Source organism: Populus nigra, chromosome 1, assembly GCF_951802175.1.
Source record: "Populus nigra chromosome 1, ddPopNigr1.1, whole genome shotgun sequence".
Classification (NCBI taxonomy): Eukaryota; Viridiplantae; Streptophyta; class Magnoliopsida; order Malpighiales; family Salicaceae; genus Populus; species Populus nigra.
Window position 1 is genome coordinate 25,500,802 of NC_084852.1, and position 12,284 is coordinate 25,513,085.

At 35.3% G+C, this 12,284-nt stretch overlaps 2 protein-coding genes and 1 non-coding gene across 3 annotated transcripts; 2 read left to right on the plus strand and 1 right to left on the minus strand.

Moving 5' to 3' along the window:
- The first annotated feature begins 1,371 nt into the window (after positions 1–1,371).
- On the plus strand, positions 1,372–2,243 carry LOC133706073 (uncharacterized). The gene has a single exon (XM_062131601.1). It carries the CDS (start codon positions 1,479–1,481, stop codon positions 1,917–1,919), a length of 441 nt encoding a protein of 146 aa, XP_061987585.1. The 5' UTR covers positions 1,372–1,478; the 3' UTR covers positions 1,920–2,243.
- A 1,829-nt stretch (positions 2,244–4,072) lies between these two features.
- TRNAS-GCU (transfer RNA serine (anticodon GCU)) lies at positions 4,073–4,154 on the minus strand. The gene has a single exon. It is a non-coding gene; the product is annotated as a tRNA-Ser (tRNA).
- A 159-nt stretch (positions 4,155–4,313) lies between these two features.
- On the plus strand, positions 4,314–6,905 carry LOC133706065 (probable E3 ubiquitin-protein ligase RHC2A). Its single transcript, XM_062131588.1, has 2 exons — positions 4,314–5,086; positions 6,674–6,905. Coding segments are annotated over exons 1-2 (576 nt in total). The 5' UTR covers positions 4,314–4,511; the 3' UTR covers positions 6,675–6,905.
- Positions 6,906–12,284: the final 5,379 nt, after the last annotated feature.

Genomic DNA, 12,284 nt, shown 5'->3' on the forward strand with positions numbered 1-12,284 from the left:
CATGGCATGACTCATAATGTAGAACAAACACTTCAAGGCAAGGAAATACTAGTTGTATTCCAGTAGCTGCATCACCACCTTCAACAGCAGGCAGGTACCATCCATTCCACTAGACTAGCCATATAAGCTAGAGAGAACCTTTTGATGCTGCAAACACCTTTGAATCCCCTCTACTACATCCTCTGCTAATCGATCCCACTATACAACTTAGGCTGTCCATTCCGTGTATCTCAAGCTGGGAAGTTGTCGTCCAAGTGTTTGCAGGAAAAGAAAAACGTTCACATAATTTTCTGCAGAATTTCAATATCAGCACCATCAAATTATTCAGAACTGGAAAAGGAATCTATAATTGCAGCCCGGACCTCATCTCAATCCTCTCTTCATTCCTCCTGTTCTTCCAGTTTTCTTTGCCTTTCATTCCTTTCTTTGTTCCTGTTTAATGGCCTTAAATCATTAGATATTTTCATTTCTTTTATTTATTTATTTGCTCTTTTGTCACCCATCATGTCCCATTGGGCCGATGGGCTCTCACAAGAACTTGTTCAGCCTGTGCCCTGGCATCATAGGAGGACTTGGTCCATTTGTATAATGGATCCCAAGCCTATTCTGGTCAATAACTTTTTTTTTTTTTTTATCATATTTCAGGTGTAAAAACAAAAATATTGCAAGCTGTCCTAAAAAAATAGTTGAAAGCATGGCAAGTGGATTTGGGAAACCCGCGGCACCAACCGCACAACATGACGGTAGGCCACCATCTGTCCGTCGTCCACATTTGTAGCCTCATGTTTTTGCCACCTGACTTTGCGTCCCTGAAAATCAGAAAGAAAGGCACCGGCCATGAAAAAGAAAACAAAAGGAATATCTCAATGGTCTCCCCCAATCTATTTACATATTCTCAATTGAGTCCTCCTTTTAGTGTTCTGGAAAAGATGGAGTATCTGAACTTTCAGGAGTCCAATTAACAATTTCTTTTTCTTTTTTTGGTAAAATTGAGAATGGTTAATTTGAAATTTCCCAAGAAAAGCCTTAAGCCTATATATAGGTGTATTAAATTGGATCCCAAACTGCTAGATTTTATCAATTAGGTTTTGAAAATTGCTATTTTTCTCAATTGCATCCTTTTATCAATTTCTATTGATAATTTAAATTTAATATGCATATTCTCTACGCTAAAGCAGCGTTGACTTAACGCAATTGAACAGAAAAAATTACAAAATTTAACATTGTACTAAAATGGGAGTCAATTGGAAGAAATTTTGATGGAAATCATAAGAAAGACCTGATATTTCTTAAGAAAACGTTGAGGATCAAATTGATAGAATTTATAGAATTGGACTCAATTGAGAATGAGGATATATAAGATTGAAACTAATCTAAGGTCTCCCTAGAACAGTTAATAATTGCCACCGAAATCTCATCTCACTCCTTTCTTCATTCCTTCAACAGAGAAAGGGCAGCGGAAAAAATATCAACGGAAAATGGGAGTGGTGATCATAGATGGATCAACAATACGTGACTTTGTTAACGACGAGGCTCAGTTCAATAAGAGTGTGGACGAGGCATTTACAAAGCTTGACCTCAACAACGATGGAGTCTTGTCCCGCTCTGAACTCCGCAAGGCCTTCGAAACCTTGCGTTTGATCGAAACCCACTTTGGAGTGGACGTGGCCACAGCACCTGAGGAGCTCACAAATCTGTATGACTCAATCTTTGACAAGTTTGATTGTGATCAGAGTGGAAGTGTTGATCTTGAAGAGTACAGGTCAGAGTTGAAGAAGATCATGCTTGCTATTGCTGATGGGTTGGGGTCTAGTCCTATTCAGATGGCTCTTGAAGATGATGACCAGGGTTTTATCAAGCAAGCTGCTGATCTTGAGGCCTCTAAGCTCCCTCAACAGCCTTCTTCGGCTGGACCATAAACTCTCTCTCTGCCGAGATCTAGTTGTGTTAATTTTGAAACCCTTAATAAAATATGTGTGTAATATGCGTTACTGTCTCTGCCCTCTTGAAGATGACGACCAGGGTTTTTATCAAGAAAGATGCCAATCTTGAGGCCTCTAAGCTCTCCCTCAATGGCCTTCTTCAGCTTGAGCATTCTCTCTCTCTCTCTCTCTCTGCTGAGCTCTAGTTGTGTTAATTTTCGAATCCATTGTGATTGCCCCCTTCAATAAAATTTGTGTCATATGTGTGTTACTGTCTCTGCCTCTTTGATTTGCAATAAATTTTTGTTCCTATTTAAGAAATGGAGATCTTGTCTGAGTTTCGCTTTTCAATTACAATATGGGATCTACAGGCTGATTAGATGTACTCCAAGCTTCAGAAACTGGGATGAAGCATAAAATTCCAGGGCCCCAATTAGTTTATGACTGCAATCTATGCTTTGATTTTGCACCTTAAATTGCCAACTTAAGCCAGTTTGAAGGCATTTCTCAAGGGTTTTGCATACAATTTGTTCATATAGAAGCTTTGAAAGGATCCCCTGCACTGAACAGAACAATATCTTTTCATTTTGTTGAATGTCATCTACTCATCTACACATCATGGCATCCACTTCAGTCCTCAAGAATATGGTCTTTCCTACTAAGTAACTAGAGAGAACAGAACATGATTCCATTTATATGCTTATTCTCCACTAAGTATATATGCCAACTGCATCAAAATCTCAAGTGTTCCTTATTTAATCTTTACAGGGCATTTGAAAAAAGAAACCTCCAGATTCTGCAATGTGCTAAAGAAGACTCATCAACAGTATCAATAGTGAAATGACACTGTTCAAATCACCTCACTCACAAGCAATTATCATACAGATATATCTATCTTTACACTAATAGTTAACTTCCCCAAATTGCCCGCTTTCCTAGACCAGATTTTAGATAACCAGAATGTATAGTCCATAGAATATAGTCGGAACACAGAGTTTACAATAACGAAAGCAAACTTAGCTGGCTAAGAAATTGTGAGAATTCCTGGTCGCCCTGAATCTGTTACTGAAGATGAAAGTCAATATTGTGAGACATCAATTTCAGTATTTAGATAATTGCTAGGTTCTTCTAGGTAAAGATTTACCTCTGGCTTCTCCACTTGTGTTTAAAACTAGGACTCCGTTGATGTTTTATCATCTTCAAACCCATGACTATCTAAATTAGAAGCAGCAGCAGCAGGTACAGGAGCAGAAGCAGAAAAGGAGGAACAGTCTTCCTGACCATCACAATGTCTTGCCGCACAGCACAACCATACCGCTAGTATGGCAATACTGAAAAACCTAATCTTGCGTTGCAGATCCAAGATTTCAGCACACAACAACATCAATATTGGTTGAATTTCAATTGCATTTGCTTGACCATACTAGCCATGACAATTTTCTGAGCCACTCCTCGAGCTATTGTAAATCTGCAGCACTGCATTGAAATACAAAATAGAAGTCGGATCATTATTTCTCTGTAAAAGCAATCAATCCCATATATATATAAAAAAAAAACTACAAAATTTTGCACAAAATAGAATCTCGGACGTCCCCTGACTTGCTAATTACTAATCACTAGCGCTCAGCGCTAAATCTCAGACTACTGTCCACTGGGCTATAGGGTTGCTATGGGAAAACATATGTATCTCTGTGTACAAGCACATACAATTCCACCTTTCAAGACTACCAAGACACCCTTCTACCTCTCATTCCACATAATCAGATTCTTGGCAAAGATATGAAAATCCTTATTCTTTTGTAGCATTTGCTTCAAAACCTAGTAAGATATAATCCAACTATGCAAATGAAACCCACATGACATTGCAAAAATAAATAAAGATGGTTCATCCAACAGTTTCAAAAACAGCAGATTCTGCAAATCACCATTCAGTGGAATGGACGCAGTTCAAAGTACCCTAAGGACTCACAATCTTCACCTGAGGTGTAGTCTGTAGCCAACATCTTGTGCCAGCAGCCATAATTGCAGGCTTGTATTTGTCTTCAGTTTTACTTTACTGAAATCTCCACCTGTTAACTAGATTATACTAGTTGTGGATTTCCTGACAATTTTGATTGATGTTGGAAAGAGTACGGGGAAAAAAAACAATACGTCGCCTGAGAGATTCGAACTCTCGCGGGGAAACCCCATGTACTTAGCAGGCACACGCCTTAACCACTCGGCCAAAGCGACGTCAATGATCGTGATCCATCTTAAATATTAGAATGTAATGAATGAGAGAGAAATGTAGCTAAGATGACAAGAAAGGGCAGCTACCCAAGGCCAGAAGAGGACATCACATCACAATATCACATAGATAGACCCCACCTAACCTCCTCGTTTCCTTTCCATCCTCCAAACTCCAAACTAGAAGCAAACAAATAACAAGTTATCCTTCAGATTCACTTCCACATCTCACAACCCCCCACCCCCTTCTTTCCTCTTTTTTATTACCCCATTATTGTTCAGGGAATCAGCCTAGCCAAGAAGAGATTACAACGCCAAAAGCTAAGTCACACTGATCAGAGCAACGAAAAAAGTACACCAACAATGTCTTCCACCCCAACAAATGAATGGCAAACCTACTGGTGTCATGAATGTGACCTCAGCATCCACCTTCTCACCACCACCACTCCTCTTTGCCCTCACTGCCACCATGACTTTCTTGAACTCATGGACCCCATTCCCACCTCCACCACCGCTGACACCGCCACTTTCCTCCTTGACAGCCCCTCCTTCCTCAACTTCCTTCAACATCTCAACACCAATAGCCATTGCGATTGTGAAGATGATAATACAAACGCCACTATTGACTCGATCATCCCCACCATAAAAATCACTTCTTGCATGCTAGAAATGGATCCAATGCTTGTGTGTGCAGTGTGTAAAGATCAGTTCTTGATTGATGTTGAGGCCAAGCAGCTGCCCTGCAGTCACTTGTACCATCCAGGCTGCATTCTCCCCTGGCTTTCTAACCACAACTCTTGTCCTCTCTGTCGCTTCCAGTTACAAACGCCAGTAGTCAGAGAGGAGAATTTGGAAACTTGGTCTCCTGATCATCCTCATCATGATGCTAATCATGATCATGTCGGGGTTTTGTCCACCTCTCTTCCTCCACACTTTTGGTAATCTTTCAATTTCTTTAATTTTAAAGTTGTATTTTTTTATAAAAAATAGTGGTGGGATATATTTTTTCATGTCAGAATTATGTGGGTTGCTTAGATTTTAGGGGTGAATGCTTGGATTTTTATTGACTGTTGCATGTTTTTCTTCACATTGGTTTTGTTTCTTTATGAAATTGAATTTGTGCTTCTGAATTTTGTTGATTTGCTGATTTGAGTAGCAGTAATTAGGATTGTCTAAAGTTGTTTTATTAGGTTATGGGTATGGAAGCATAATTTCAACGTTGCATTGATCTTGGATTGACTGTGTCTAACTGCTAACCTCACACAATTTCTGCTATCTCTGACAATTCAATAGGAGTATGCTGTCTGCTGTCTTTTTACTTGCTTTCCCTATTTTAGGTCAATCAAAAAATTGTTTCATTTGAATTCGAAGTCCTTCTAAATGCTTCTGATTAAATTTACATATATCAAATCGATGGTAATACTTTCTAGTTACTAAATTTCAGCAATGATAGCTTGCTAAATTTTGCCTTGCTACTTGTTCTTGGCATATATATGTTGAACAGATTTTGTGTCTGTTTTCAACCATGTGAAAGTAATTTGTTTCCTCATATTAATGTTCTTGCTCGGTTCTAATGAACTTAGTGCTGTACAAAAGTCTATAAAACCGTGTTGTGGATGAGAATAGAGTGAAGCTTCTTCTCCCATTATGATTGAGCATGCTGCCTGGTCAATTTCCTGTAATGCATTCTCGTTGAACATAGATGACATACAGGGTGGTATTCATGGAATTTGGGAAGATAGACTATAACGCAATTAAAATCATACCAAACTAGAAAGCTAAGCCCTGAGGGATAGGGATAATATACTGGTTTTAAGCTAGATTTGTATGTATGGAATTTGATTTCGCAAATCATTTTCTTGGATATAACTTGATTCCAGATCATAACATTCTAGTTGGGTGAGATAAAAGAATGACCTGAAAACTAATTCATCCAGTTGTATCCTCGGATGAAATATATAGATTTGCAACAAATTTTAATGTATAGAGAGAATTTTCAGAACTTGTACCAATGAAATCCAGACCATGAGAAGTAGTGTTTTGGATGAGGATGGATGACGAGATTCTTCATATACTGTAAATCTAATGGTGCTTGAAATTCTCATAATTAATATGTAGTCTTTGTTAAAGACAAATACTCTTTGTAGGTGTTACCTGATGTGCAGTAAATTCCTTCGAATTATCATCTATGAAGCTCCAGCTTAGCCTGTCATAGGATTGTGCCTCGTAAAGTTGGCAATCAGAGAATTGTGCTATTGATCTGCAAAAGAGTTAATGGATACAGAGACTGCTATGATTATTTGTTGATTCCTAACAACGAACAAACCATTTTGGCAGGGCATAATATAGATTAGGAGATCTTTGCTAGGATGTCTAGCTCTGGCATGGTGTCCCTGCACAATTGGGATAACCAGGTCTTGTTAGCAAGCTAGTTAGTTATTTTACGCATATATGGTACGCTGTTTCTTTATATCAGGCTGAGACTTGGTATTGGTCATTAACCAACTAATACATGTCCATTTCAGAATTTGAATGCAGGTAAATAAACGCTTCTGGGGATTTTGGGTTTTTGGTTTGGAATTGATCCAGTGAGGTGTAAATCAACAGTGAACGATTGTGTTACACAAAGAACTTGTGATGGTTGTGCATCTCCTTCTCCCCTTCAGACTTTCACTATGGATATTGTAAAGTAATACCTTGTTTGGGATTGGATTTTGGCCAGAAATACAGCGTGGTTGAATTGATTTTTCTTCGTCCTATCATGTTTTCTTCATCTTGGGAATGCTTCAAGTTAAAAAATAGTTCAGATATAATATCCAATTGCCTGATTTTACCAACTTTAGTCCTTCGAAAGCGTTGCAAAAGGCAGCTTAGCTGGCTCTTCATCATTTTATCTTAATGAGGAACAAACAACAATAAAAAAAAGTTGGCAGTAACTACAAACTTCGAAAGTCTACCTAATATTTGTTTCGGCCGTTAAAAGGTCTAATAATCATTTGAGCCCTTTTCAGTAAAAGATCGTGATCATCAGATTCTGGAAAAAAAAGTAACCTTTTATATACAATTACTATCAAATCTAATTTGTATTTGCGTAGCATCAAGGTGCTTGTGGGGGCAAATCCAGTAGTTTAGGCATCAGCTTTTGGCCAAGGATTGAAAATTAGGTGTCACGTGCAGCAAATGGACACCACGGAGCGTTGTGGAGCCGCATAATGCCTTAGAAGCAAACACCTTCTGCCTTGGAACTCGTCCTTTATTTCTTTCTAGAGATTTTGATATAACAGCAGAAAGCTCTCTCGTGTTGTATAAGTAATCTAATCATCATTCTTCATGACCCCATCAATAGAAAGTTTGATCAGTTCTTTAAGAAATGAAATCAAGCATTCATTAATTTGAACCATTAAATGCACGTGAAACAAAGCCTAATCACGTTCACTGAACTCTGAATAGTTAGCAGGATTACATGTTTACTTTTCCATTGAACAATAGTAATTATATCCCTACCGTACCAAAAACCAAAGAATTAGTAATCGCTAATGTTCTTGCGTAGCTGGTGATGTTGACCGGTGAATGTTTAAGGGCTTTAATTGTAGACCATGTATACAGTTCTAGAAATCAAGATTGATCAGGTCCCGTAGTCAACCCTACCTGGAAACTTCCACGCAATGCCTTTGGGGCGGTAAGTTTCGGCCAATTAGTTGCTGTCTGGGCACGGAATACAGAGGGTAGGACCCTGTCCTTACAATTGTGTGAACATCAAGTTGTTATCATCCTACACGTATCTATGCGTGGAAAGGATTAAAGATTATATATTTATACATGAACAAGAAGCCCACTTGCCCAATGATTCAAAGTTTGAATAAGTGAGCCTCCCAGTCAAACGAGCAAGGCTGAAGGCTGATGCCTCTCACTATATATGCGTGGTTTTATGGGCTGAAATTGGAGTAAAGGATTCGGCAAGCTATTCAATTGTGTGTACACTGAGACCAGACGAAAGAAATATTATGATGATGGAAAGCAGCACAGGGGACATGTTATTGAAGGTGGGGGTGTTTGTTGCGGTGCAAGCATTGGTTTATCTCATCCTTTCAAAATCATCCAATATTTTCTCCAAGACACATAGGGAGAGGAGATCATCTAGCTTCAAGATAGCTCGCTCTGTTAGCATCCAGCGGATTCTTGCTGCTCTACAAGACTTACCTGCTGGTGGTGAGTTGTCTCCTGCTTCTTCAAACACCGCACCAATGCAATCCCCTACAGTTGAGAGGTCTAAAGATCGAAGGTCTTGTTTTGCTGATTAATTAATTGATTAGGCTAGCTAGCTAGCTTCATATATATACTGGGTTTTGATCAAAATATACGTGTTGTGATTATAGCTAGAATTATAATTTTATTAGTTGTGCAAAATTGTGTTCAATATATTGCATGTATGAGGATTTGAGTGATTCTTTAATTTATTGGTTCATTTTTCAGTATTGTATCAATGTTCATATCAAGAATATACAGTTTGAAGTTTGAAATTAGTTAATTTTCTATAGAATGCGTACTTTAAGTTATGTTTTTTTTTTTTTTGTGATCAAGCTATTTGATGCTTTAAAATTATGTTTAGTATTATATATAAGTGAAGAGGAGGTGGTGGAGTAAAAGGAAGAAGATGAATATAGGAACAAAGTAAAAGGGAGGGATGAGGCGAAATGGATTCAATGTCTTCCTAGCTAGATATGATTCATTCCTAGCTAGTTAAGATTCATTTTTATTAGTTCTCATTGATATGAACATTAAATATTTTTTAACCTAGTCATTAAACCAGATCGATTTAATATATAGTTTATTTTAAAACTTAATCAATTTAGGATTTAGACTAGTCGAAGTTGTCCGAAAAAAAAAAAGTAACCTGAACTAATCCATTAAAAACCATGAATGTAATATCCTCATGTTTAAATACCACATATATTATGGTTATTCTCAACTTTTTGATAAAAAAAATAATTGGAGTTTTATTTTTATATTTCATACATCCTTGCAGAAAATTTGATATATTTTTATTTTTATTTTTATTTTTAGTTTTAAGCATAATAAATTATTGATATTTACTCTAATCACATATTCAATTTCAAAACTTATATTGGACCCAACCATCATCATGGATCACTTCTCATCTCAATTTCATTTTTAACATTCCAACAACATACATATATTCTTTGTTAGTATCAAACAATCATGTTGCATAGCAAGTGAATGAATGAATTTAAAACATAAGTTTTTACTAAATATGTATTTAAATTTAAAATTAAACATACAATACAATTCATCTACTTAAATTACTTCATTAATATATAATAATCAACATACCATACACAATATTATTTACAAGTAATTAATCCTATTCAAAAGCTTAAAACATCTAGCCTGAAACTTAATTGCATACATCTCTAAAAGATATAAAGTATATTATTAATTACATTTTTTTATTATCAAGCTACAAAATTTATTTAACTAAAACATAATGCTCCGCTTGGCTTGTGAAGAACTTGTAAGTGCACAAATAATAACATAAATAGTACAATAAAGATTTAGTTATTATTATTATTATTATTATAAACAAAACATTTTGCCAACTATATATATCTACATTATTTTCCTTAATATTTTGATCAACTCAACAACTTTAACCCATATCTTTTAATTTAACATTAAATATTTTCAACTATTCTACATTGTTGTCACTGTAATTTTAGCTTTCCTCATTTGGTTATTTATATTCCGGTTATTTTTTTATGGTTGTCATTAATCTATCTATTTCCTAACAGATACCAGTCAATTTAGCAAATTCATATGGTTACCAATAATTTAATTATCCCCTCACATATCTCAATTAGTAATTACATTCGCAATATTATTTCTTATTTTGCTTTACATTTCCAACAATCGTTACGCTTCAATCAAATAAAATATTTATAAAAATAGCATTTAATAACTTTTAAATTCAAATAAGATGATGAATACCTATATGCACCTCTAGCAAGTCAATCCCCTCTAACTACAATATACAACAAATACTTATGTTACTACATAATTTTCATAAAAAAATTCAATTCAACACATACTAAATCTCATTCTTAACTAGATAAACTAATTGAATTCCTTTCTCATCATCATTACATAGTAAGTTACACTAATTATGCACCGAGGGTCTTGGCCTGGCGGTAGGAGGGGCTTGTCTCCTCCTGCTGCTCCTGGGTTCGAGTCCTCACGTGCACGCCTGTCACCCCCGCGGTGCCTTACATGCCCACTCGGTTTGCAGGATGTTCAGTGAGCCGTGGGATTAGTCGTGGTGCGCGCAAGCTGGCTCGGACAACCATGTAAATCAAAAAAAAAAAAGTTACACTAATTACATACAATTTCCCTATATTACATCAATTTATCATCTTGTACCAAAAATAAATAATCATTTACAATACCATTATACATTTCTTTATTACATTTACCAGCTAATCATAAAGGTGATCTATACAAAATTTTCAATTCCACTTAAAAAAATCATTAAACTCATCATCAAACATCACCACCACAATTGTACTCTAATTCAATAATATACAATTACAACATTTAAACACAACACCACACTTCTAATTTCCATTCTCCTAACCACCTCCTACATCAAATGTTTTTACTTCCTTTCATCATAATTTCTCACTTTCTTTAATCATCTCCATCTCTATTTCAATAATTTACAGCTAATTTTAATTTCCCCCAAAGCTCATTCATGAACTCTAATTCAATAATTTAGGGATTTTTCTCAAACTTAGTTAAAACAAATTTAAGTTAACCAGATAATTGTGAAATACTTTACCTATCAAATCTACGCCCGTTACAAATTCTCTAGTGTCTCCTGATCCAAACTATGGGCTCCTCCTCCTTCTTCCTTGATTTCCTCTCTATAACACTCCTTTTTCCTCACTAGTTTCTCTTAATCCAAGTGTTTAGGTGTTTCATCACACAAAATCTCACAATTTTTCTTCCAAATCTTTGATTTTTCCCAAGTTTTTCACAAGATTTCTCGAGAGCTCTCTCTTCCTCACCCTTATGGCCGGTCAAAGCATACCATATAACAATTTAAGTTAATTCCTATTATTCCCCTCTTTTATATCTTTCTTATTTTACAGGTAAATGTTTTCAGGTTCCAACACGTGGTATCATCAAAATTAAATCAGGCCATATCAAATTTTATTAAACTATATTCCATAATATTTCTTTCCTTATTTATTTCTTTCGTCTAGTTTTTATTTCTAGTCTTTCTTTTTATTTTTCCAGCATTTTACACATTTATTTTTTTGAAACTAACTAATGAACATTTTACTCCAAATTCTCAAAGTCTATCATCATCCCTGTAACTCAAATATTTACTTTACTCACTTAACATAATATAAAATTTATTCAGGGGTTTATAACTCAAATATTTACTTTACTCACTTAACATAATATTTTCCTTATTCATTTTATAAAATTTATTCAAGGGTTTATAATAAATTGAGCAGGAGTAAAACTTGATTAAAACTCAACCCTCAACCTGATAATTTATTTTATCAAAATAATATTGTTTTAATTATTTAAAAAAATATTTTTTTTAAGATTAACCCAAAATTAACCCAGTAACTCTTAACACGGATATTACCTAAAGTTGACTCAAGGTTTTATAATTACGTTTTTGTATATCCTCTCCTTTAATTTCCTTTCACTTTCCTCCTAGGTACAAAAGAAAGAAAATGTGCAGATCTCAAAAGTATTATTTATTTATTTATTTAGAGTCTAATAGTCTTAAATTAAATTTGATAGTGCTGCAGATTCCTTGGTAAATAATTAATTAAGGGGGACAAATGCGAGAAAATGATACAGTAGCGTACATTATATAATCTCATGCTTTAAACAAAACATATTAAATGAAGGAGGTTAAGATGCATCGGTCAGTCTACGTAGCCACCCCAACACTTTCCCAGCAAGTTAATGGTTTTAAGAATTTTCTTTTCGGAACTAACCGTAATTAATTAATTATTTTTTAATTTTATTTTTCAACATTATATTTTCTATATTTATTATGTTTTACAAATTAATAATTTATTTAAATTTCAATTCTTG